At 43.8% G+C, this 23,624-nt stretch overlaps 1 protein-coding gene and 1 long non-coding RNA gene across 7 annotated transcripts in view; one reads left to right on the plus strand and one right to left on the minus strand.

Moving 5' to 3' along the window:
* Positions 1–23,624, plus strand: part of LOC141094446 (uncharacterized) — a 64,910-nt gene that overhangs the window by 38,502 nt on the left and 2,784 nt on the right. Inside the window, exons 3-4 of one of the 3 annotated variants that reach the window (XR_012233076.1) lie at positions 13,822–13,937; positions 20,887–21,013. This is a non-coding gene — a long non-coding RNA (uncharacterized lncRNA). The remainder of the gene's footprint in view (positions 1–13,821; positions 13,938–20,886; positions 21,014–23,624) is intronic. The other 2 variants (XR_012233075.1, XR_012233077.1) reach the window with 2 other exon arrangements.
* LRCH1 (leucine rich repeats and calponin homology domain containing 1) overlaps positions 1–23,624 on the minus strand; it is a 323,294-nt gene that overhangs the window by 38,121 nt on the left and 261,549 nt on the right. For all 4 annotated transcript variants that reach the window (XM_073580257.1, XM_073580255.1, XM_073580256.1 and 1 more), the window contains one exon: positions 22,593–22,670. In XM_073580257.1, the coding sequence (XP_073436358.1) occupies positions 22,593–22,670 (78 nt within the window). The remainder of the gene's footprint in view (positions 1–22,592; positions 22,671–23,624) is intronic.

Genomic DNA, 23,624 nt, shown 5'->3' on the forward strand with positions numbered 1-23,624 from the left:
TAAGGAGATTCCCCCTGAGCAGAGTGGTGATTACTACCTGCACACGCTTGCAACAATAGACCTGTTCTCACAGTGTGGGGGCTGGGACAGATCTTTCTTCTCTGAGCGGGCACAGCTGAGTGTGTGCTACTGTCACCCTCCTCCATAAAAGAAGATAAGCTACTTCTTTAGAATCCCATCCTTTCTCCAGTAACAGCACACAGTAGAACAATAAGACATTTATCAGAGACAGCGTCTTTTTTGCATGTTTCTCCTCTCTACTAATATCACAGCCCTGACTGTGTTCCTGCTTTTGCAACATCATCACTGGGTTGTACTCTCGGGTGCACTGTTCTGGGCTTGTCCCACACCTAACCTTGTTATGCTGGACCTAAAATGAGGTGACGAGCTCCGGCACCACCAGACATAAAGCGGCTCATATCGGCTTTCACTGACTCCTGACCGCTGAGGCGCTTACTGCTGGCATCGTAGCACGACTGGGCACATGATGACCCGAGGTAGATCTCAAAAGAAGGCCTCTCCTCCTCGCCTGCCAGATTTCTTCCCGCGGTCCCAGACCGCACATGCTGCAGGGAAAATGGCGGCGGCTTCTCCCTCCAGATCATCACACTCCTCCCGTGGTTCCCGTGACTCAGAAAGAGGTGAGGCCTCAGCAGGAGCACAATATAGCAGCTCCGCACCTATGACCAGGGGGGATATGAAGGAATTCCTCACATCTATACGCGCCTCATTAAAAGAGGATATGCAGGATATGTTGAAGGAGATAAGAGGAGACATTAACGCTTTAGGGGCCCGCACGGATCATTTGGAAAACAAAATGTCCGAATATGTCTCTGTAATTAACGCTCTGGTGGATGAAAACCAAGCTATAAAGGGCAAGTTAGAAGGGGCGTTTGATAAACTGCACGACTTAGAGGACAGATCCAGGAGGAACAATATACGTGTGAGAGGAATCCCTGAAGATGTTGCAGATAAAGATTTAGCTGCTTTCCTCCAGAATTTTATGCAGGCTGTCCTGCCCTCACTTTCCTCTAGAGATCTACTGACGGATAGGGTACATAGAACACCCAAGCCCAAGCATCTAGATCCATCTCTTCCTAGAGATATCCTTGCACGGATTCATCTGTACACTACTAAAGAGACATTCCGGCGGCAGATAAGGAGCCCCCCCGATCTACCCCCTGAATTCCGGGATCTCCAGGTCTTCCCGGATTTGTCAGCTGCTACCCTGGCCAAAAGGAGAGAATATGCCCGTGTCTGTAAAGCTCTGAGGGACACCAACATACGTTACCGATGGGGGTTTAATCCTGTGCGTTTGATTATCACATACGAAGGACGCACAGTCGTCTTCTCCTCACCCAAACAGGCAGAGGAGAAGCTTACGGCCTGGAAAATACCCTTTGCTCCCAGACCTGCGGATACAGGAAGGAAAATAGCCTCGGACTGGTCAACGGATTGACAGTGTCACATGGACAGTGTCTGGACTGCTGAGCTCTCCTACTGCACCCCTTAGTGGGCCTTTGGATTGTGAACCTCTCTCTTCCACCCCTCCACGCAGATTTTGTTCTGCGGATTGTCTGGACTGTTCCCGACGTTCCTACAAGGATTACCTATGTTTTGTTTTTTTTGTTTTTTTCTTTTTCTTTTCCTTTGTTTTTACTCCTTTTTATTTTTTGGTTCTTTTTACTCTGTTCAGCATACATTAAGAGTCTCCCCCCGATGTGACTATATACTTGCCCTTCCCCTTTCTTCCCTCCAGGTTTTTTCTCTCCAAATCCCCGGGCATTCTCTGTCTATATTGATTTTTGATTGCTATTATGGAACTGGCAGTTATTTGTATGTAAGTTTCGGCACACCATTGGTGGGGTCACTGGATAATACTGGCAGTATAGACTTTAGTATAATGGTACCATGAGTTTACAAATTCTTTCTTTGAATGTCAGGGGTTTAAACTCCCCTGAGAAGAGATCTATGATGTGGAGGGAGGTGAAGCGGTCAAAAGCAGATATTATCTGCTTGCAGGAAACCCATTTGTTGGCCGAGGATAATTTCAGGCTTCGTCATCCCCTCTTCCCGCACATTCTATTTGCTAATGGCCCAACCAAAAAGGCTGGTGTGTGCACCATGGTGAAAAATACAATCGCTTTTAAATTGATAGCGCAAAATAATGACCCCACGGGTAGATGCTTAACTATTACGTGCCTACTGAATGGTGAGTTACACACGTTGACAAATCTTTACGCTCCCAATGAGGGACAACATAAATTCCTGAGAACAACCCTTCATGAAGTCTCTACGAATGTGAAGGGTAGTAATATAATATGTGGTGACTTCAATCTCCCCATGCATGTGGACCTTGATTGCTCTTCTGGTAGCAGACGACCTAGAGGGGACTTGACTCTCCTCACAGGCGAATTCCACTTGCATGATTATTGGAGATATTCACATGCATCTGAGAGGGATTATACCTTTTACTCTTCCAGGCATTCCACATACTCTCGTATTGATTATTTTCTAACAGACAGTGCAACTCTGTCCAGATGTAGATCCGCAACTATAGGCTTAATAACATGGTCTGATCACGCTCCCATCACTCTGAGTCTTACTTTGGCACACCAAGCTAACACAGCCTTTAGGTGGCGATTAAACGACGCATTGCTGCTGAATAGGGAGGTGTTGGGTAGAATCTCCTCGGAGTTGGAACATTACTTTCAGATAAATGATAATGGAGAGGTTTCTGATGAGACCTTATGGTCGGCACATAAAGTAGTGATTAGAGGTGTGCTCCTCCAACAAGCTTCCTACCTGAAACGGAGGAGGGAGAGTGGCAGAGAGGTATTACTCTCCCGCCTGCAATATTTAGACACTATTAACAAGTCTGCTCCCACGCCTTCCATCTCTGAGGAGATCTATCAAACTAGGTTTAAATTGAGAGAAAATCTCTTGGCTAGATATGCACATAACATGAAGAAATTCAAGACTAATCTATATGCTGCAGGTGATAGGGCGGGTGCACTCCTGGCACGCAGAGTACGCAAGAGGGAAGCTAAATCAAGAGTGGACCATATCTTAGATAGAAATGGGAAGGCCCTCAGAAACCCTCAGGACATAGTCCAGGCCTTTGCAGAATATTATACCGGCTTGTATAATTTAAAAGATGACCCTTTTACCCCCCAACCGGATCACCAATCTATCTATAAATATCTAAACTCTATAAAATTACCCCGTATCACATCTGAGCAGCTAAACTACCTTAATTCTCCCTTCACTGATTTAGAAATTAACTCGACGATTAAACAAACTAAATCTCATAAGGCCCCAGGTCCAGACGGGTTGACGAATGATTATTATAAATCCTTTCATCTGCTGTTGACTCCATATTTGCAGAGATTATTCTCGGTGTGGAGAGACTCGGGTACTGTTACGGCTCCTGGTTTGGAGGCTACCATATCTACCATACCCAAGCCTGGGAAACCCCTCACACGCCCTAGTGACTTTAGACCCATTGCTCTGCTCAATTCGGATGTCAAAATATTCACTAAAATTGTAGCGTCCAGACTAAAGCTTATCATTCCAACTATAATTTCGCCGGACCAAGTGGGTTTTGTGGCTGGACGTGAGACGAAAGATGGGGTGCGGCGCATGCTGAATCTGATTAAAATAGCCGAGCTGTCTGGCCTGCCCAGTGCATTCCTGTCACTTGATGCTGAGAAGGCTTTTGACAGGGTGCACTGGGGGTACCTTCGGGCAGTATTGGAGAAGTTTGGACTGTCGGGCCCCATATTCTCAGCAATCTGTGCTATGTACACGACTCCTTGTGCCAGGGTCTTGACGTCCGGTTTTTTATCTGGTTCGTTTCAGATCATGAATGGCACTCGTCAAGGTTGCCCACTCTCTCCTATTATCTTTGCACTGTGCATGGAGCCGCTTGCTGAGCGCATAAGAACTTCTATTAATATCACCGGAATCAGGGTTGGACAGATGGAGCACAGAATTGGCCTATATGCTGATGATGTTGTCCTGTCCTGTGTCAACTTGGAGACATCCTTGACAGCTATTATCTTGGAACTCGGGGAATTCAGTAATGTGTCATATTACAGGTTGAATCCCACGAAGTCCTTGTTGTTTCCGGTGGTGGTTCCATGCGCGGCCAAGTCAAAAATGGAAGCAGAATTTCCATTTACATGGATGACAGAGGGTATCCCGTACTTGGGAGTTATATTGACGGGTTCTGAACAGATTGTCGAGAAGAATTTCTCTAAGTTGATCACACAGGTTAAGTCACAACTTGACCATTTTCACATGGTTATGACGTCCTGGATTGCAAGGATTAATGTTTTCAAAATGATGATCCTGCCTAAAATACTGTATCTCCTTAGGTGTATCCCATTAAAAATCCCCAAACGTTTGATTTTGAAATTACAAACTATGTCATACAATTTTATTTGGTCACACAAAAAATCTAGAATCTCTAGGACCTTGATGTACTATCCGTTCAAACGGGGAGGGCTGGGAATGCCGAACCTCCTGCTGTACCATAGAGCGGCCATACTAACTGGACTCAGAGATTGGTGGCAGGCGGACAAAGACCATAGATGGCTCCAAATAGAGAACTACTATGCCAAAACTAGATCTACCCGCACAATTCTTGAGGCTGAATCAATTGCAATCACTGATTATTCCCCTACCTTACCAACCATGAAAACCGTGCTCCACTACTGGAGGGCACTGGTCCCTTCCCTGATTAAATTATCTCATGATTCCCTATCCCTAAAAGCCCTTGAGACACACATCCCATTTCTTAATCTCCAGCCTTGGGTTGATGCTGGAATCGTAACATTAGGGCAGATATTGGGTGCCACTGGCCTTGTCCCCTTTGACCACTTGGCCTCTAACTTCCCGAATATCCGAAGATATTTCTATCAATACTTGCAAATACGTCATCTACTTCATAATTCCCCAAACTCGCCTTTTCTCAACTCACATTTAAATAACAGGGTTAATGGTTATTTCTTGTTGCCTGACTCTGGCCCGAAGGGAATTTCAATATTATATAAAGCCTTAAACGACCCAGCAGAAGATGTTAAACTGCCATATATGATCAAGTGGGAACAGGATTTGAACTTCCTATCTGACCCGATAGACTGGGAGGGGGGGCTGGGTGAGGTGTTACGGGTATCTGCCTGCGTCAATCATCTCGAACAATTAAAAAAAGTACACCTTAGATGGTATCAATATCCGGTTCAGGTGGCTCACTATGACCCTGCCGGGTCGGACAAATGTTGGAGGGGTTGCGGTCACAGGGGAACTCTGGAACACGCCTGGTGGTCGTGTCCAATTCTTCGGCCCTGGTGGAGAGATATGGACCTTTTAATTGCACAGGTCTTGGGGATCCAGCTGAATCTGTCACCTAGGCAGGCCATTCTTCACATTGGCCTGGAGGAAATTCCACACATACTTCGAGGTACACTATCACATATTCTAATAGCTGCCAGGTTATTAGTCGCCTCAAGATGGAAAGACACTAATTCTCCCAATATTAGTGAATTAATTGATAAACTTAATGTCCACTGCCAATATGAACTCGCCTTGGCTCACTCCATGACTGCCAAAACCAAAAGACAGAATATTTGGCACCCCTGGTTACATAGTGGTCATTCCTCTATTAACCCGCTCCACCTTGTTTGACCGTTTACTTGAGTGGGAATAAGTAAGCATCATTGACATAATATTCTCATTTTGCCATAGTTTGCCAGGAACCCTTGTCTATAACTGAACTGCTAGACAGTGCCTTGTGAATGCCTATACTCCTTTCCTCTTCCCCCTATTCCCCTTACCGTTCCTACCCCCTCCTCCCGCTTCTCTCCCCTACTTCTTTTTCTTTTCCTTACTTATTTCTGGTCATTTTTGGTTAACCTCTGTTACTGTTATTACTGTTTGATGGCACTGTATTGTTTTGAAAATCTTTAATAAACACTAATTGATAAAAAAAAAAAAAGTAGAAAGGAATAGGGAAGAAAAAAAAAAAAAAAAAAGTCAAATTTTTTTTTTTGTGTACATTTTTTCCTCTTTTTCTCTGAGGCCGTAGAAGGAATATTTTTTTTCTGATGGAGTTTAAGCAATGGTCTGATCGTGTGGAGCAGCTTGCTGCTGATGTGCGAGGAATTTCCGCCTATCTTGCTCATTCACACACTGCTGAACCAAAAATCCCCACTCCTGATGTGTTTTTTGGGGATCGGTCTAAATTTTTGAATTTTAATAATAATTGTAAATTATTTCTTGCCTTGAAGCCTAACTCATCGGGGAACTCTGCGCAGCAGGTTAAAATTGTCATCTCCTTGCTGCGCGGCGATCTCCAGGATTGGGTGTTTTCTTTAGTACCAGATGATCCCATTCTAAGAAATGTGGACGCATTTTTTAAGGCCTTGGGGTTGTTGTATGATGAACCTAATGCGATTGATCAAGCTGAAAAGACCCTGTTGGCATTGAGCCAGGGTCAAGATTCTGCAGAATTGTACTGTCAAAAATTCCGAAAGTGGGCGGTCCTCACCACTTGGAATGATGGTGCCTTGGCAGCTCTCTTTCGGAAGGGTTTGTCAGAAACCGTAAAAGATACTATGGTGGGATTTCCTGTTCCCTTTGGTCTTGACGATTCTATGTCATTAGCCATTCAGGTTGATCGGCGTTTATGTGAACGTAAAATTACACGGGAAATGCTGCCACCTGTTGAACAAATGTCTGAACCTATGCAATGTGATAGAGTTTTGTCTAGGGCGCAACGTCAGGAGTTTAGAAGACATAATAAGCGGTGTTTTTTCTGTGGAGATGCCTCTCATATTATTTCTGTCTGCCCTAAACGAGAGAAACGTTTTGCACACACATTTGCTGTAGGTGGTGTACAACCTAAGTTTCTTCTGGCAATTACTCTGATCTGCTCCCTGTCCACATTTTCCGCTAAAGCCTTTGTGGATTCAGGAGCCTAATGGATTTGGATTTTGCTAAACGTTGTGGTTTCCCTATGACACCCCTGCGGATGCCTATTCCTTTGAGGGGTATTGATGCTACTCCATTGGCGAAGAATAAACCTCGGTTTTGGACCCAGGTGGTAATGCGGGTCGCCCCAGACCATCAAGAAAATTGCAGATTTTTGGTGTTGCATAATTTGCAAGATACAATCGTTCTGGGGTTCCCCTGGTTGCAAATCCATAATCCAGTTTTGGATTGGAAATCTGTGTCTGTGGTGAGTTGGGGTTGTCGGTGTGCTCTTAGTGACACTCCTGTTTTCTCCACCTCTCCCTAGTCGCATGAGGTTCCTGACTATTTGGCTGATTTTTATGATGTGTTTAGTGAGAGTAAGTCTGCGTCTTTGCCTCCTCATAGGAGTTATGACTGTGCAATTTAGCTGAGTCCGGGGTGTAAATTTCCCAAGGGTCGACTTGTTAATTTATCTGTACCAGAACATGAGGCTATGCGTTCTTATATTAAGGAGTCGTTGGAGAAGGGTCATATTAGACCATCCTCTTCACCCTTTTTTTTTTTTTGTGGCCAAGAAGGATGGTTCATTAAGGCCCTGTATTGACTATCGCTCCCTTACCAAAATACTGTTAAATATCAGTATCCGTTACCCTTGATTTCTGACCTATTTTCTAGAGTTGAAGGTGCTTGCTGGTTTACCAAGCTTGACCTCAGGGGGGCGTATAATCTTATTCGCATTAAGCATGGGGATGAATGGAAGACAGCGTTTAATACTCCGGAGGGACATTTTGAGTACCTGGTGATGCCTTTTGGGCTGACTAACGCTCCTTCTGTCTTCCAGTGCTTCATGAATGATATTTTCCGGGACTTTGTGGATAAGTTTCTGATCATCTATTTGGATGATATTTTGATCTTTTCCAGGGATTGGGACTCTCATGTGGAACATGTTCGGACTGTGTTCCGGATTTTGAGGGAAAACTCCCTGTATGTTAAGGGATCGAAATGTCTTTTTGCTGTACAGAGGATTTCATTTTTGGGATTTATTTTGTCTCCGTCAACTATTGAAATGGACCCGGCCAAGGTACAGGCCATTTATGATTGGGTTCAGCCCACTTCTTTGAAGGCTCTCCAGAAGTTTTTGCTAATTTTTATCGTAAGTTTATAGCCAATTTTTCTGTTATTTTCAAACCATTGACTGATTTGACTAAGAAGGGCGCTGAATTGGTCTCCAGAGGCTGTTTCTTCTTTTCAGGAGCTGAAGCGGAGGTTCACTTCTTCTCCGGTTTTGCGACAACCCGATGTCTCACTTCTACTTCAGGTGGAGGTGGATGCTTAAGAGACTGGTGCAGGAGCTGTTTTGTCCCAAAAGGATCCTGTAACATCTAAAATGAACCCCTGTGCCTTCTTTTCCCGAAAGTTCTCTCCTTTGGAACGCAACTATGATGTGGTGAATCGAGAACTGTTGGCCATGAAGTGGGCATTTGAGGAGTGGAGACATTGGTTGGAGGGAGCTAGACATCAAGTTGTGGTCCTCACTGACCACAAGAATTTGATCTACCTTGAGTCGGCTAAACGCTTGAATCCGAGACAGGCCACGTGGGCCTTGTTTTTCACGCGTTTTGATTTTGTGGTCTCCTTTCTTCCGGGCACTAAGAACGTTAAGGCTGATGCCCTCTCTAGGAGTTTTTTAGCTGATTCTCCTATTGTGACCAAGCCTGCTACCATCTTAGGTGAGGGGGTGGTTCTTTCTACCATCTCGCCCGATTTGAGACGTGCTCTGGAGAAGTTTCAGGAAGATAAGCCTGAGCGTTGTCCCAGTGGTAGGTTGTATGTTCCTGACCAGTGGAGGAGGAAAGTGATGTCTGAGGTTCATTGCTCTGTGTTGGATGGTCATCCAGGTATTTTTGGTACTAGAGATTTGATGAGTCGGTCTTTTTGGTGGCCGCCTTATCTTGTGATGTCAGAAATTTTGTGCAGTCCTGTGGGACTTGCTCCCGATCTAAGCCTTGTTCTCGTTCTAGTGGGTTGTTGATGCCCTTGCCGGTGCCCAGGAGGCCATGGACCCATATTTCAATGGATTTTATTTTTGATCTGCCTGTCTCTCAGAGGATGACTGTTATCTGGGTGATTTGTGATAGATTCTCTAAGATGGTCCATCTTGTACCACTCCCTAAGTTGCCATCTTCCTCAGAGTTGGTGTCTTTGTTTTTGCAACAGGTGGTTCGCTTGCACGGGATTCCTGAGAACATTGTATCGGACAGAGGAGTTCAGTTTGTCTCTAGATTCTGGATGACCTTTTGTTCCAAGTTGGGAATTCAGTTGTCCTTCTCCTCTGCATTTCACCTTCAGACCAATGGGCAGACGGAGAGAACAAACCAGACTTTGGAGGCTTATTTGAGATGTTTTATATCTGCTGATCAGGATGATTGGGTCTCATTTTTACCCTTGGCCAAATTTGCTTTAAATAATAGAGCTAGTTCTGCCACTTTGATGTCACCCTTTTTCTGTAACTTTGGGTTTCATCCTCGATTTTCTTCAGGGCTGGTGGAGTCTTCTGCCTGTCCAGGGGTTGACACTGTGGTGGAAAGAATGCAGCAGATTTGGGACCAAGTGGTGGATAAGTTGTCTCTTTCCCAGGAAAAGGCCCAGCGGTTTTCTAACTGGCATAGGACCATTGGTCCCTGGTTTAAGGTGGGTGATATGGTCTGGTTGTCATGAAAGAATATCTCTATGAAGGTGGCTTCTCCAAAGTTTAAACCTAGATTTATTGGACCTTACAAGATTTTGGAGATTATTAATCCAGTCTCTTTTCGGTTGGCTCTTCCTGTGACATTTAAGATTCATAATGTGTTTCATAAGTCCTTGTTGAAGAGGTTTGTTGTACCAGTGGTTCCTATGGTGGCACCCCCTGACCCTGTGTTGGTTGAAGGTAACATGGAATATGAGGTAGAGAAGATACTGGATTCCCTTCTGGCTAGACTGAGACTCCAGTATTTGGTTAAGTGGAAGGGTTATGGTCAGGAGGATAATCCCTGGGTCTCTGCCTCTGATATTCATGCCGAAAGATTGGTGCATGCTTTTCATCGGGCTCATCCTGATCGGCCTGGTGGCTTGGATGAGGGTTCGGTGACCCCTCCTCAAGGGGGAGGTACTGTTGTGAGCTCATCTGTTCATTCACCTTTTGTGTCTGAGGATCTCCCTCTTCTGGTGAAGGAAGGTAGTCAGGCTGATTTGGATGAAAGAAACCAAACACCTGATCAGGTGGATTGTGACTGGGTAACAGGAACTTCAGACTGGATATAAGGCAACGCCCTGCTGAGTGGCTGGTGATTTCTCTGCTGGATTCTTGGAGACCAGTCTGATTCCTGCTTCCCAAAGATAAGTTCAATAGCAGAGCAAAAACTTATTAATTTTAGTTTTGTTTACCTTGTTTTTTGAGTTCAGCCATCCCCGCCTAGGGGTGTGCTGGATTCTTATTCCTTGATCAGTGTTCTCTTTTGCTCTACTTTCAGAATATTCTGAGTGCTGATATAAGGTTTGAAGTCTAGTGACTTCAGGGTCCTTTTTGCTTATCAGTTATGTTGGTAATATTTTTAGCAGGGTTTTCTCGGATTGCAGACAGCAGCTTTTCTGTCCTGTCCTTTTTAGTTAGCTTGGGCCCCATCGTTTGCTCAACCTATCTTTCTATCTGTGTTAGTGTTTTCATCTTGCTTCACCGTCATTATATGTTGGGGGCTGCCTATTGCTTTGGGGTCTGCTCTGGGGCAGTCAGTTTTTCCCTTTTCTCTCTTTAGGCTTATTTAGATCTCCGGCTGTGACGAGGTGTCTAGGATCACCGTAGGAACTCTCCGGCTACTGCTAGTTGTGTGATAGGATTAGGGGTCTGCAATCCGCTAGTTTCCAACCTCTCTGATTTTCTGGGCTGAGCTTGTGTTTTGTTTTTTCCTCCTCGGTGACTCAATCATAACAATTATCCCTTTAATCCATATTGTCATACCACACAAAAACATTCATAAATAACATTTTCCACATGTCTGCTTTACATCAGCATCATTTGTAAAATGTTCTTTTATTTTGTTAACATTTTAGGAGGTTTAAAAATGTAGCAGTAATTTTTCATTTTATCAAGGAAATTTACAAAAAATTTTTTTTTTTAGGTACCTATACAGGTTTGAAGTGACTTTGGGTGTCCTATATATTGGAAAACCCCCAAAAGTGATACCATTTTAAAAACAGCACCCCCTGACATATTGAAAACTGCTGTCAGGTAGTTTATTAACCCTTCAGGTCATTTTCAGGAATTAATACAAAGTGGCATGACAGAAATGAAAAAGTATATTTTTACCACCTAAATGCCGCTAACTTCTGAACAGGTTACAACGGCCGTCAGGCTTTAAGGCTGCTATTTGGCCGTGACTTGCCATGGCAAACATCAGGACCACACAATCATGATCTCAGGGTGCCGATGGGGATAAAGAGGAAGTCCCCACACTCTGTTAACCATTTATATGATGTTGTCCCTATTAGCAGCATCTAAGGGGTTAACATGATTTGGACTGTGCAAACACTGATCGTGGCTGATGCAGCAAGTTGTCTTCTATAGTGTACAGCCGACAGCTGCTGGATTGTCACCTGTATGGGGATGCTATTCTCTTATATCTCACGTCAGTTAAAAGACATATTGGTGGTCATTAAGGGGTTAAAATGTCACAAATGAAAAATGTCACTAAAATGTAAATGAAAAAATGAAAGAGCATAAAGCGCCAGAAAAAACTCCAAATAAGCTCTACAGAACCACAATACGGTCTATTATTCTATTTGTGGGACTGTTGCACCTCCTAGAGGATATAGCTGGCGGTGCAGGACAATTTCTTCTGCACCGTAACCTCAAACCTCTATTCCCCAGGTGGGCTTAGTCTGCCCTGAGGCTCCACACTGCTGTCAGGATGATTTGTTCCTTGGTTCACGACGTTGTGTTTATCTACAACTTACCAAAATCCCAAACCAAAGAAAGATGCTGCTTGATTCGATCAACTACTTTCAAAGAAATGTCTAATTTGTCTTTTGAGAGTTTGTCATTTTAATTACAACAGGTCAAGAAATATGGTTGTAAAGTCATCCATTATTCTGGTAATCACTGCCGATAAAGGAAGCATAAAACATTATATCTGCAATATAGAAATCTATATAAAACTCGTATAAGAGTATTTATCACATTAGACCCCAAGCTTTATTCCTGAACGTGTCCTGTCTGTTAGGCTGTGAAGTTCAGGTTAGAGGACCTGCAGATAGTCTGTGTATCATGGCAACCCAGAGATTCACAATGCAATTGGAAAACCTCACTCAAAAACCACAGAAAAGGTAAAAATGAATGAAAGTGAATGGGAGGCGGAGGCTTGGGAAGTTCTTAGACACTCCCATAGCACTTAAGCCTCATTTGCTTATTATTTAAAGCAGCAATTTTTCAGTCCGCAAGGAACATATGGCATAAGTAAAGGTATGGATAACATCATTTTTCAAGAGAGCAACATGACCATACAAACAGTTCGGCGGGATGGATCATGCTGTCAGATTCCTTTTAAGCAATGTTGTAAAGAACAATGGGCAAAGTTATTGCTGGTAGAAACGGTTCTACAAGCTGATAGTTCATGGAGTGTACTTATTTTTCACACACTGCTTCTGCATTTTGGCCTAGATTTAGGTAGGTAAATAGTGAACAAGTGTAATTTGTCATGTTCATCTCAGGTTATATCACCTCATTTTAGGACATTCTAAGGACCAGATATTTTTTTTTAATTACATCTTGATACATAAAACCATAGACTTCAAACAGGGTGTACTCAGTTTTGCTCATGACTGAATTTAGTTAAAACATATTAGAGGGGGTTTCCATTTTGCTACATTATTAATTGAAATTAAATGTATTGTCTGTCAGATTCAAAACACCGTCCACCTACTTATCATTGCGCAATAGTGATTGTCCCAAGCATTGGTCATGGCACCCTAGATGTAGCAGGCATCTAATTTTGCTTAAAGGGGTTGTCCACTACTATACTTATATAACTGATGTTATACCCCATAAAACATATCCTTTTATTAGAAATTGAATCAAAATTAGCTATATACACACACAATATATAGATGTAAACAATACATTTGCAGAAAAACCAATTAATATGAAAACACTGGAGTCAAGAAACAGGGAGGAGATTGTGGACTAAAATCGCCTTTTTATGACTTCCCTTCCTAACCGTGGAGGTTGGCACCCTAATATGGTACAATATGGCGCCCCCACTCAATGACGACTATCCCTATATGACCCTGCTACTAGTGTGTTAGAAGTCACCCAGGAATAAAACATGGACAAGTAAGAAAAGGTGTTGGACATCAATAATAACTCAGACAGTACATATGTCAAACTCAAATACACAGAGGGATAAAATTAAAAGCTTGGAAAAAGTCGCGGGCCAACCTTAATATTTATTAAAAAAGTCTACAATTAAATTTTTTCCTTATCAAATATAACGATGAACCTTTTCATATGGAAACAAAAGTAAAGGGTCCCACAAGCTATGTACATTTTATCTAATAGACCTTAGATATTGGAATAATATGTTATGTAAAAGGCATATGGCCCAATGGCCTGATTTAAACATGTAATAACAAACGATAAAAAAACCTTTGAATACAGATAATAAAGTATGATGGCAACAAAAGTGCACCCAAACACAGTATAATGCCCCCACAGTACCCTCTACACCCATGGTATGATGACTGTCCTTTTTTCGTCCCACTTGGACACACCCAAGTGTCTGAGAATTAAGATTGTAATATGTTCTGTTGCAGTTTGGCGTTTGCCACCATCCGGTGCCTTCTGTTATTATCATCTCCTCAGATTCCAGTGATTTCTACAATTAGCACCTGCTGCTCCTCAAGAAGTGCTGATTAACCCATCATTTGCGGTAAGCATCATTAACTGATATTTAGAGACTACTCCCTATGCTGAATTCATTTTTGCAAACTTCTGTGATTTTTACAAACCCTCCGACCTACATGTTAATGCTCCACTTGCTAATGCTTGGTAACACATCGTTTTACTGCAGCATCACAAACTCTTATTAGAGACTATCCACATTAAGCTATTATCTACTCTGCTTTCTGTTGTGACCTGTTGTTTTCCTCCTCATCTCCACTATTGCTCTCTGGCTTCTGGGTTCACATCGCGTTAGTGCCATCCGTTTAACGGATCCGTTACTAAGCGGCACCAACGCAATGTAATGGATCCATTAACGCACCCATTGCCATCCATTATCGTAACGCATCCTAACTAGTGATGGGCGAGCAGCATCGTTGCTCGGGTCTCCCCAAGCATGCTCGAGTGGTCTCAGAGTATTTTGGCGTGCTCGGAGATTTAGTTTTCGTTGTCTCAGCTGCATGATTTGTGACTTGTTGACAGGCTGAATACATGTGGGGATTCCGTAAAAAACATTTTAATCCTGAAATACCGTCCTGGAAGCGTCTCTCTCTCTTTCTCCCAGAGTCATGTTCCTTCAAATTTCCACCACTAGCTAATAATACGGATCCGTCAAAAAAACGGATCGGGTGGCCTCCGTTTATGCCACAACGGAAACGGATCCTTTTTTTCACATTCTGACGGATTTACACTGACGTCAAAAAACGGAAATGTGAAAAAGGCCTAATCCTTACTCAGGACATTCTGCTTGTTGAATATCTCCTCCACATTTAGCTACTCCTGTTCATTTTGATGGAGATCCTAAAGCCTCTCCGGGGCACTGTGTACAATAAACCTTATATTCTGAGCTTTGTCCCCAGCAATGTTTTTATGATAGGTTGAAAGTAGAATACAGTTTTTAATTGTTATATAGAGATATGTTGTCGTGGGCTGCACCATTATGGGGGGTCAATCCTATGATGCATTCTTTACCCTCCTTCCTGCCTCCAGTTGCAGATGCCATATTGCAGCTCAGACGAGAAATTTACTCTGTGGAACATTATACAATTCAGTTCTTTACCCAGTCTGCTGAATTGCCCTTAAACAAAGATATTTTATCTTCTACGTTGACCTATCAAGCCAGATGAAAGACGAACTTGCTGGAAGAGATATGTCTTGCTCCATTGATTTAATTTCTTATGCTACTAAAGTAGACTTGCATTTTAAAGAATGGTCAAGAAAAAAAGCTTTTGATTTCCGCGTCTCACCTTTCACAACTTCTTTAAAATCACCTATCAAAGCGGTCATAGCGGAACACATACAAATTAGTCGAAAGAGATTACTGTCAGACGAAAAATCCCAGAAGTATCATTTCTCCTTGCGGCTCGTTAAAGGGTCGACACTGACTTTTAGGATTGCTACTTCCAATAGATGGCACTAGAGTTCTAGTCCTCTTCCTCTCTGAAGAGACAATTCGCATAATTAGCATATTTCCCAGAAGAGCATTGCGGCTTTAAGTCTCCTCATCTCGACATGCTTAGCATGTCAGGAGAAATGATACTTCTTGGATATCGGTCAGACGCCTCTCACACAGCCAATCCAGATCTCACGCTTTGCACTGCCGAGGGGCAGTACCCCGAAACAGTGTCTGCAAATTGAGATTCTGGCTTGGCTTTTATCCTAAGTCATGTGACAAGGCTCGTTAAAGGGTCGACATTGACTTTTAGGATTGCTACTTCCAATAGGTGGCACTAGAGTTCTAGTCCTCTTCCTCTCTGAAGAGACAATTTGCATAATTAAGAAAAATCCCATTGCTTTACTTAAGAACTTTGTTTATTTTGTGGTGAGAGGAATTATTCTTGCATAAATTACTCCAAACTGAAGGTGGAACAAGGAACTTCAGACCCTAGGCAAGGCATGAGGGAATGACTTGGGGTTAACTATATCCTTCACTAAAGACAAACTGCTTGTGCCTAAGTCTGTAACCCTCAGTTCCTTTGTGCTTGTTGTACAAGCGATTATGTAGCTTCTGAGAATTTTATTGACTTCACTAACTAAAAGGCTGAAAATTCCTTTTGTTTCTTTGCAAAAGTTCTAAAGGTGATTTGTTTGCCTGATCCTTTAGGATGTTTTGTAGCTACGAATAAATGCTCCAGTCAATGATTGCTCACTGACTAGATCGCCTAGAGTAGATCTGCTTTTTTTGTAATTGCTTCAAAGCTATTCCTCAACCACCTACACTGAAAATCTATTCTGCCTCCATTTCTATCAATTTGCTTGCTGCTTACCAAAACTTAGCAAATGTCTTCTCTAAGCAAATCGTTCAGTGTGCATAGGCTGCTATTGTTCTCGACAGTGCAAGTCCTGTTTACATGATGCACCACCGAAAAATGAAGATTTTTTGCAACTGAAAACTATTATTTCACCCAAAGCTCTGAAACATTATCATGAGTGAATGTTCTTTACAAGCTCGTTCACAATCTTTCAGTATAAATGCAGTTATAGACTCTTACCGAAATCTCATTCAACGACATGATCTGTCATTCTTCAGCTAAAACATCACTTCTACTGGTGTACATATGGATCCAGAAAAGGTTTCGCTATTATGGTTTGGCCACAAACTGCTGGTCTCAAAGCCCTCCAAAGATTCTTCAGTTTTGCAAATTATTAAAGCCAGTTCATTAAAACTAAGCTGAATTGGTTGATACTTTTGTGGTCCTTACTCAGAAGGGATGTAATTCTTGAAACTAGGTAGATTCCGCTGTTCCTTGAAGTGGATGCCTGTGCTACTGGTGTAGGAGCAGTTCTCTCACAAAATTTCTCCTGAATAAGAAATAATCCCTGTTAGGCGCCTGCTTTCTGCGCCTGCTCTGCAGGAATCCAGAGCCTCCCATTCTGCGGTCTCCTGCTGTCTATCTACTGTAGAGAAGATTACTTTGCAGCAGATTGCTCCAGAGTCTAAGTTCCTCTGTGCTCCTACTGGGCATGCTCGCGAGGCGATCTCCCATTGGAGATTGGGAGTCATGTGCCCAGGTCCTGCTCCAGATCTCATTGGTCCATCTCGGAGATCTTGAAGGTCCCGCATGGCTATAAAAAGCGCGCATGACCTTTCGGCCATGCGCTAGTATAGACTTTTCAAGCTAATGTGTGAATGGTGACGGATGTATGACTCTGGTGACTGACTCATTTGAAACCCCTTCCCTCTGATATTACGCATGTGGATAGGGAATTAGTGCAGCAGTCAGCGCCAGTCAGTGGCAAGCCTTAGGCCACTGTGCTCTCCGCACCTCTACTCTAGCGTCCGACATTGCGCTTGCCTCCTAGCTTTGTCGACTAGCGGCCGTACCCTACGCCACGCTGCAGTTGCAGTCCTCCTTGGCTCCTCTGCCTTGGGTCCTGCTCCTGTGACCAGATACCGTGTGTGCATTTCCCTGAGGTCTGTGACACTAACAGGCTCAGCGTTTTCGTATGTTTATGTTGCGGCGCCTCTGTGTGTGAACAGAGCCCGCTTTGCGCACCTCGGGTGAAGTCTAACCCATGCGCATTATACCGCCATATTGCTTGTCTGTCATTACCTAGCAGCGGTGTAACACCTACTGCATGGTGGACTCTGAGCGGCGAACGCACTTTATTTATTTTTATTTAGAGCGTTCCGCCGTTCCTAACATTATTCTAGCGCCAGGGTCTGGCTAGTAATGGCAGATCAGCAGCAATTCCTTCAGTGCATTCGCAAGCTAGAGGGCCGGCTGGCTACTCTTGAGAATGTTATCTCTGCGGCGAAGTCTTCGGAGGCTGCTGTACAGGCGATCGCAGAGGCGGTTTCACGTATGTCCACGTCCTCCCCTGTGCCGACAGTTTCTCGCCTCCCATTGCCCGATAAATTTTCTGGCGATAGCACCTCCTGTAGGGGTTTCGTGAGCCAGTGCTCTATCCAGCTGGAGTTACTGGCTGCGCGATTCCCTACGGAACGGGCTAAGGTGGGGTTTATTGTTTCTCTTCTGTCGGGCAGGGCGTTGGAGTGGGCCACACCGCTTTGGGAGCGTGGCAACCCAGAGGTTCGGACCGCTGCTCAGTTCGTAACAGCTATCAGGCAGGTCTTCCTGGGTCCACGAGTCACGCACGACACCTCTCTTCAGCTATTGGCATTAACTCAGGGGTTGCTCTCTGTCAGTCAGTATGCCGTACGTTTTCGGACGCTGGCTTCCGAGCTGGAGTGGTCTAATAGAGCCCTCATCCCTGTGTTTTGGAGAGGTTTAGCTGAGCATGTTAAGGATGCTCTATCTACCAGAGAGGTTCCTGCAAGTCTGGAAGAGCTGATTGCCATTGCCACCCGCATTGATCTCCGTTTCTCGGAGCGTGGGCTGGAGCGTGCTCAATCCAGACGGAGGATTACTCCGGCTCCCAACCTCTTTGAACCACTGGAATCACCCGAGCCAGAGTGTTCACTCCCAGAGCCCATGGAGGTGTCTCGCGCCAGTCTCGAGGTGTGTCCGGCACTAAGCTCCACTTGCGGTTAGCACTGTCAGCACTCTGTTCCCCAGGATAACGGGGCCCCGCAATGGCCAAACTCTGTGCCGTCGGGTAAGACCTTTGTCCCCCCTCGCCTTCGGCCGAAGGTTCTCGCGTGGGCACACGCGTCCAGGGCGGGTGGTCACTGTGGCTACATGCAGACCACAAAACTCCTGGCAGGGTCGTATTGGTGGCCGCACAGGGCTCGGGACATTAAAAAATATATTCGGGCATGCACCTCATGTGCTCGGGGTAGCCTCCATAGACAGAGAGTGGAAACGTCCGCTGACACACCGCGGCGTTCCACTTCAACCTATGCTCCGGGCGGTCTTGCCGCTCCCGTTGTCTCCCACGTGTCCCTTCTTAAACCTGGCGATCTTGACGCCTCTGATACCTTCCACGTGTCCCGGTTTTCCGTGTCATCTACTGGGACATCAGACTTGCCTTCGGACGAGTCTGAGACCTGTGCCTCTGATGCCCAGGTCCTGCTCCAGATCTTATTGGTCCATCTCGGAGATCTTGAAGGTCCCGTACGGCTATAAAAAGCACGCATAACCGTTCGGCCATGCGCTAGTATAGACTTTTCAAGCTAATGTGTGAATGGTGATGGATGTATGACTCTGGTGACTGACTCATTTGAAACCCCTTCCCTCTGATATTACGCATGTGGATAGGGAATTAGTGCAGCAGTCAGCTCCAGTCAGTGGCAGGCCTTAGGCCACTGTGCTCTCCGCACCTCTACTCTAGCGTCCGACATTGCGCCTGCCTCCTAGCTTTGTGGACTAGCGGCCGTACCCTACGCCGCGCTGCAGTTGCAGTCCTCCTTGGCGTCCGCAGTAGCGACGCCGCAAACACGGTAGGTCTAGACCAGGGTTTCCCAACTCCAGTCCTCAAGGCCCACCAACAGATCATGTTTTCAGGATCTCCTGAGTATTGCTCAAGTGATAATTGCATCTCCTATGCAATACAAAGGAAATCCTGAAAACATGATCTGTTGGTGGGCCTTGAGGACTGGAGTTGGGGAACCCTGGTCTAGACGGATGCAGCTCCTCTGCCTTGGGTCCTGCTCCTGTGACCAGATACCGTGTGTGCATTTCCCTGTGATCTGTGACACTAACAGGCTCAGCGTTTTCGTATGTTTATGTTGCGGCGCCTCTGTTTGTGAACAGAGCCCGCTTTGCGCACCTCGGGTGAAGTCTAACCTGTGTGCATTATAGCGCCATATTGCTTGTTTGTCATTACCTAGCAGCGGTGTAACACCAACTACACGGTGGACCCTGAGCGGCGAACGCACTTTATTTATTTTTATTTAGTGCGTTCTGCCGTTTCTAACAATCCCTGTGGATTCTTCTCCAATAAATACTTTCCAGCAGAAGAGAATTATTGCATTGGTGATCGTCAACTCTTAGCCATAAAATTAGCTTTTGAGGAATCGGGACATCTTCTTGAAGGAGCCAAGATCCCAAAATATTTTCTGTCAGCCCAAGGGCTGAATCCCTGCCAAGCACAATGGTCACTCTTTTTCTCAAGTATTGACTTCATCCTGATATACCGCCCAACCGAGTAAAAACGCAAAGCTGACCTATACAGGTCCTTTGATCCATGTGATACCTCTAAAGATATGTCCTAACTAGAGGTGAGCGAAACAGGTCGGTCAGATTCAAAAGTCGCCGGCTTTCGCTAAAGTCGGGTTTCATGAAACGAAACCCGACCACAGTGTGAAGTCGGCCATGCGGTCGGCGACCCAAGCGCCAAAGTCGGGTTTCGCAGAACGCCTGCACGTGACTTTTTTCAGCCAATGAGAGAAGCGCAGTGGGAGGGAGAGAGAAAAGAGAGAGATTTCGCCGCCTCTAGGGTTAAAATTCATGCCAGGTGTGTTTACAGTCCTCCACTCACTGCCGACTTTTCTCCCCATTGGCTTGCATTGGGTTTCATGTTTCACGACTTTTCCCTATAGTTGGCCGATTTCGTTCTACTCGACTTTTGAGAAAGTCTGGTTTCATGAAACCCGACTCGACCCTAAAAAAGGCAAAGTCGCTCATCTCTAGTCCTAACATGTAATAGAACCTAAGTGTGTCCTTGCTACCATCTCGACTTCTATTTCTCCACCTAAAAGACATTCTCTAATTTCAAAAGGAGTCTGCAGGAAAGTTTTATTTGGGGTCCCCTCTATTCTACAGTCATCCTGGAAGTGAACTGCTGAATTCTTTTCTCATTTGTACTGTCAAAAAATTTGTATGTTTATGAACAAGTGCATTTGTTTTGTTTTTTTATCCTACATGAGGTTTCAAGAGCTATAAAAATATTTTGCAAGTAGATAATAAAATACTTTGTGCCTATTTTCTTTAATACATTCGACTTAATTTTTTATATAATTTTCTATTTTTTTTGTTGTTGCCAATATTGGGTAAAATGTAAAGACTAAAAGGTAATGTTTGTCTATTTTTCAGACATTCTTCAAAAAGTTTGACCACAAGAGACCAACAAAATAAATTGTAAATTGTGTTCCCTTTTCCATAGCAATTATTTTTATGCATCAGACACACATGGGTTAATGCTAGAACAGCGATTTGGACTGTGAGTGATTTTCTTTTTTTATCCGTTTTTTTGTTTTTTTTCCTTTTTCTTTTTGTATAATTTGTTTCACACATTGAAAAATAATGCCCCTCATCCCTCCCAGCACCTGGTGAACACACAATAGCTAGAAAGGGAGGAGGAAGTGCTGATTCTGCTTCCTAAACTGTACATATAGCACTCATTCAACATGGTGCAAAAAGAAATTAGGAAGACAGAGATGTTAGTAAACCATCTCTTCCTTCTCTATGGGGAGTCCATCTGTCTCTGCCATCTGGCTCCCTGTGCCTGCAGCTGCTTTATATCAATGCAATTGCTGACTCTTCAATGGCATTCTAAAACAGTAGAGTTCTATGCGGAAAAAAAGGTCCGTCCTTTTAGGTCATTAGGTGGTCTGCAAGTAGTTATGAATTAGTAAAACAATATTTATTTAAAATGTGCAGCACCAAAAATTCTACTCTCCTTCTACCTCCTGCCTTACAAAAGACATGGCAGTTATAAGAATTAATATACAAGAGATTAGCAGCCCAGAAAATTTGCCTGTAGCCAGTTCCAGCCTTTTACACATCCAAGTGTCACGGGTCAAGATGTATGATGCTTGCACTGGCCATGGGTCTTCTGACCCAAACCCAGCAGCCAAGAATATTGGATGGACCCTTTGCAGTCCAATAACTCATCATAGTGCACAATCCCACCTTAGTACTTGGGCCCCTGTGCGGCTACACAGATTGCACCAATGGTATATTTGCTCCTGTGTGGCTGTCGAGTTCAAGTCAGGAGACCCTTGTAAAAAAGGCAAGAAGTCCATGCATCACTGTGTCTAATCAGACCGTGTCCCACATGATGTGTGAATTCTTCCTTAAAGGGGTTATCCACTACTCTGACAGCCCCTTCTAAATCTCTGTTTCCTTCCATTAAAAAAATAACACCCATACTCCCTTCCGGAGCCAGCGCTGTTCCAGCGGTGTTGGCACTGGCTCTCCCGTGGATCTGGTAGCATGGTTACATTATGTGAACCCTGTGGCAAATCAGTGCTGGCTTCACTATCCTCTCCTTCGAACAAATCAAGATATCCAAAGGAAGTGTGAGGGCAGCCACAGCTCTCACTTCCTCCGGATGTCGGTTTCGTCCTTAGGAGAGGAAAATTAAGTCAGCGCTGATTGGCAGCATTGATCGTGTGACATAACTATGCACCATGAACCCCGGAAAGCCAGTGATGACACCTCTGGAACGGTGCCGGCGTCGAATACAAGTGTTATTATTTTTCTTAGAGGAAGCAAAGGGATTTAGAATGGTTGTCTGAGTAGTGGACAACCCCTATAACTGAATCTGCACCTGTTTTGGAAATGTGACCCACTACAAAGTCTTGATACAGTTGCAGTTTATTGGTCATTTTCAGCACTTTAATAAAAAAGTGTTTTAGAAATGATTCATTATGGAAAAATAAGACATGGTTTAATGCAAAAGCCATGAGCATGAAAACTGAGATAGTGAGGACAGAACCATAGAGCAAAAGATTGTAAATAATATACGCTCCACTTTTAGCTATATACTAAAATTGTCTCAATGTTTCACAGTTTACCTCTGGTACTCCCATTTTTCTACATGCTTCTAAAAAGTTTTCCACATTTCTTCTGCATTTGGCCATGCTAAGCTTCGGCTGAAAAATAAAACACAGAATCAGAAAAGTGAGAAAAATAAGCCATTTATTTAGCAAATACACATTACAAGTCTCTCCTCGGTAGTGGATGGTGGAAATGTTAGAACATTTTTCATCATTGCTTTAAATAGGGCAGAAGACGAGATTTCCTATTGAGGGTAATAATCGTCAATATTCGTTCTCATTGGCCAAGAAAAAAAAGACATGTATGTGTCCAATTAATTCCATAGAAAGTCATATAATTGTACCAAAAATCAAACTATACGCAGGGTATAAAATGTTACAGAGCATATCATGGAATTAGAGGTGCTTGCACTGTACACAACCAACCTTCATTTAACTCTTTAAGGTCTTGGTTTTTAAGGGCCTTTAAGGGCCATAAGAGTTTTCTTTTTATTTTTCCCTCAGCATTGCTATACTGTATGAGGGTCTGTATTTTGTGTGACAAGTTGTAGTTTGTATTTTTACCATATAGAGTACTGAAAAATGGAAAAACAATTCCAAGTGGGGTGAAATGGTGGGAAAAAAAATTACAAATTCGCCATTGTTATTATGCAGTTCGATATGCGATAAAAATGACCTGTTGCTATGCTTCTGCAGGTTAGTACGGTTAGGGCAATAACAAACTTTTTTAAGGATTTTTTTTGTATATTTTATTTTCATATGAAGCCAACTTCATACAGCCCTTAGTGACCCATAACAAAAATGAGTGTCACAGGTCGGTAAGGGGTTAATATTTATTTTATCCTTTACAGTAACCCCAACATATGGGGATATTCTCCACCCTGTGAGCTGATAGGAACAATATACAAGGTGTCCCTATCTCTGCTCCCATTGCATAATTTTAAATCAGATGGGTTACACAGAGCACTCTGTTTTCATCTTGCCCATTATTGCATTAATGAGCAGCCTGGTAGCAGGTCCAGCTTCTCTGCCTTCAGCCTGCCATTTACA

This window comes from Dendrobates tinctorius, unplaced genomic scaffold, assembly GCF_039654945.1.
Source record: "Dendrobates tinctorius isolate UK_male_01 unplaced genomic scaffold, ASM3965494v1 ptg000064l, whole genome shotgun sequence".
Taxonomy (NCBI): domain Eukaryota; kingdom Metazoa; phylum Chordata; class Amphibia; order Anura; family Dendrobatidae; genus Dendrobates; species Dendrobates tinctorius.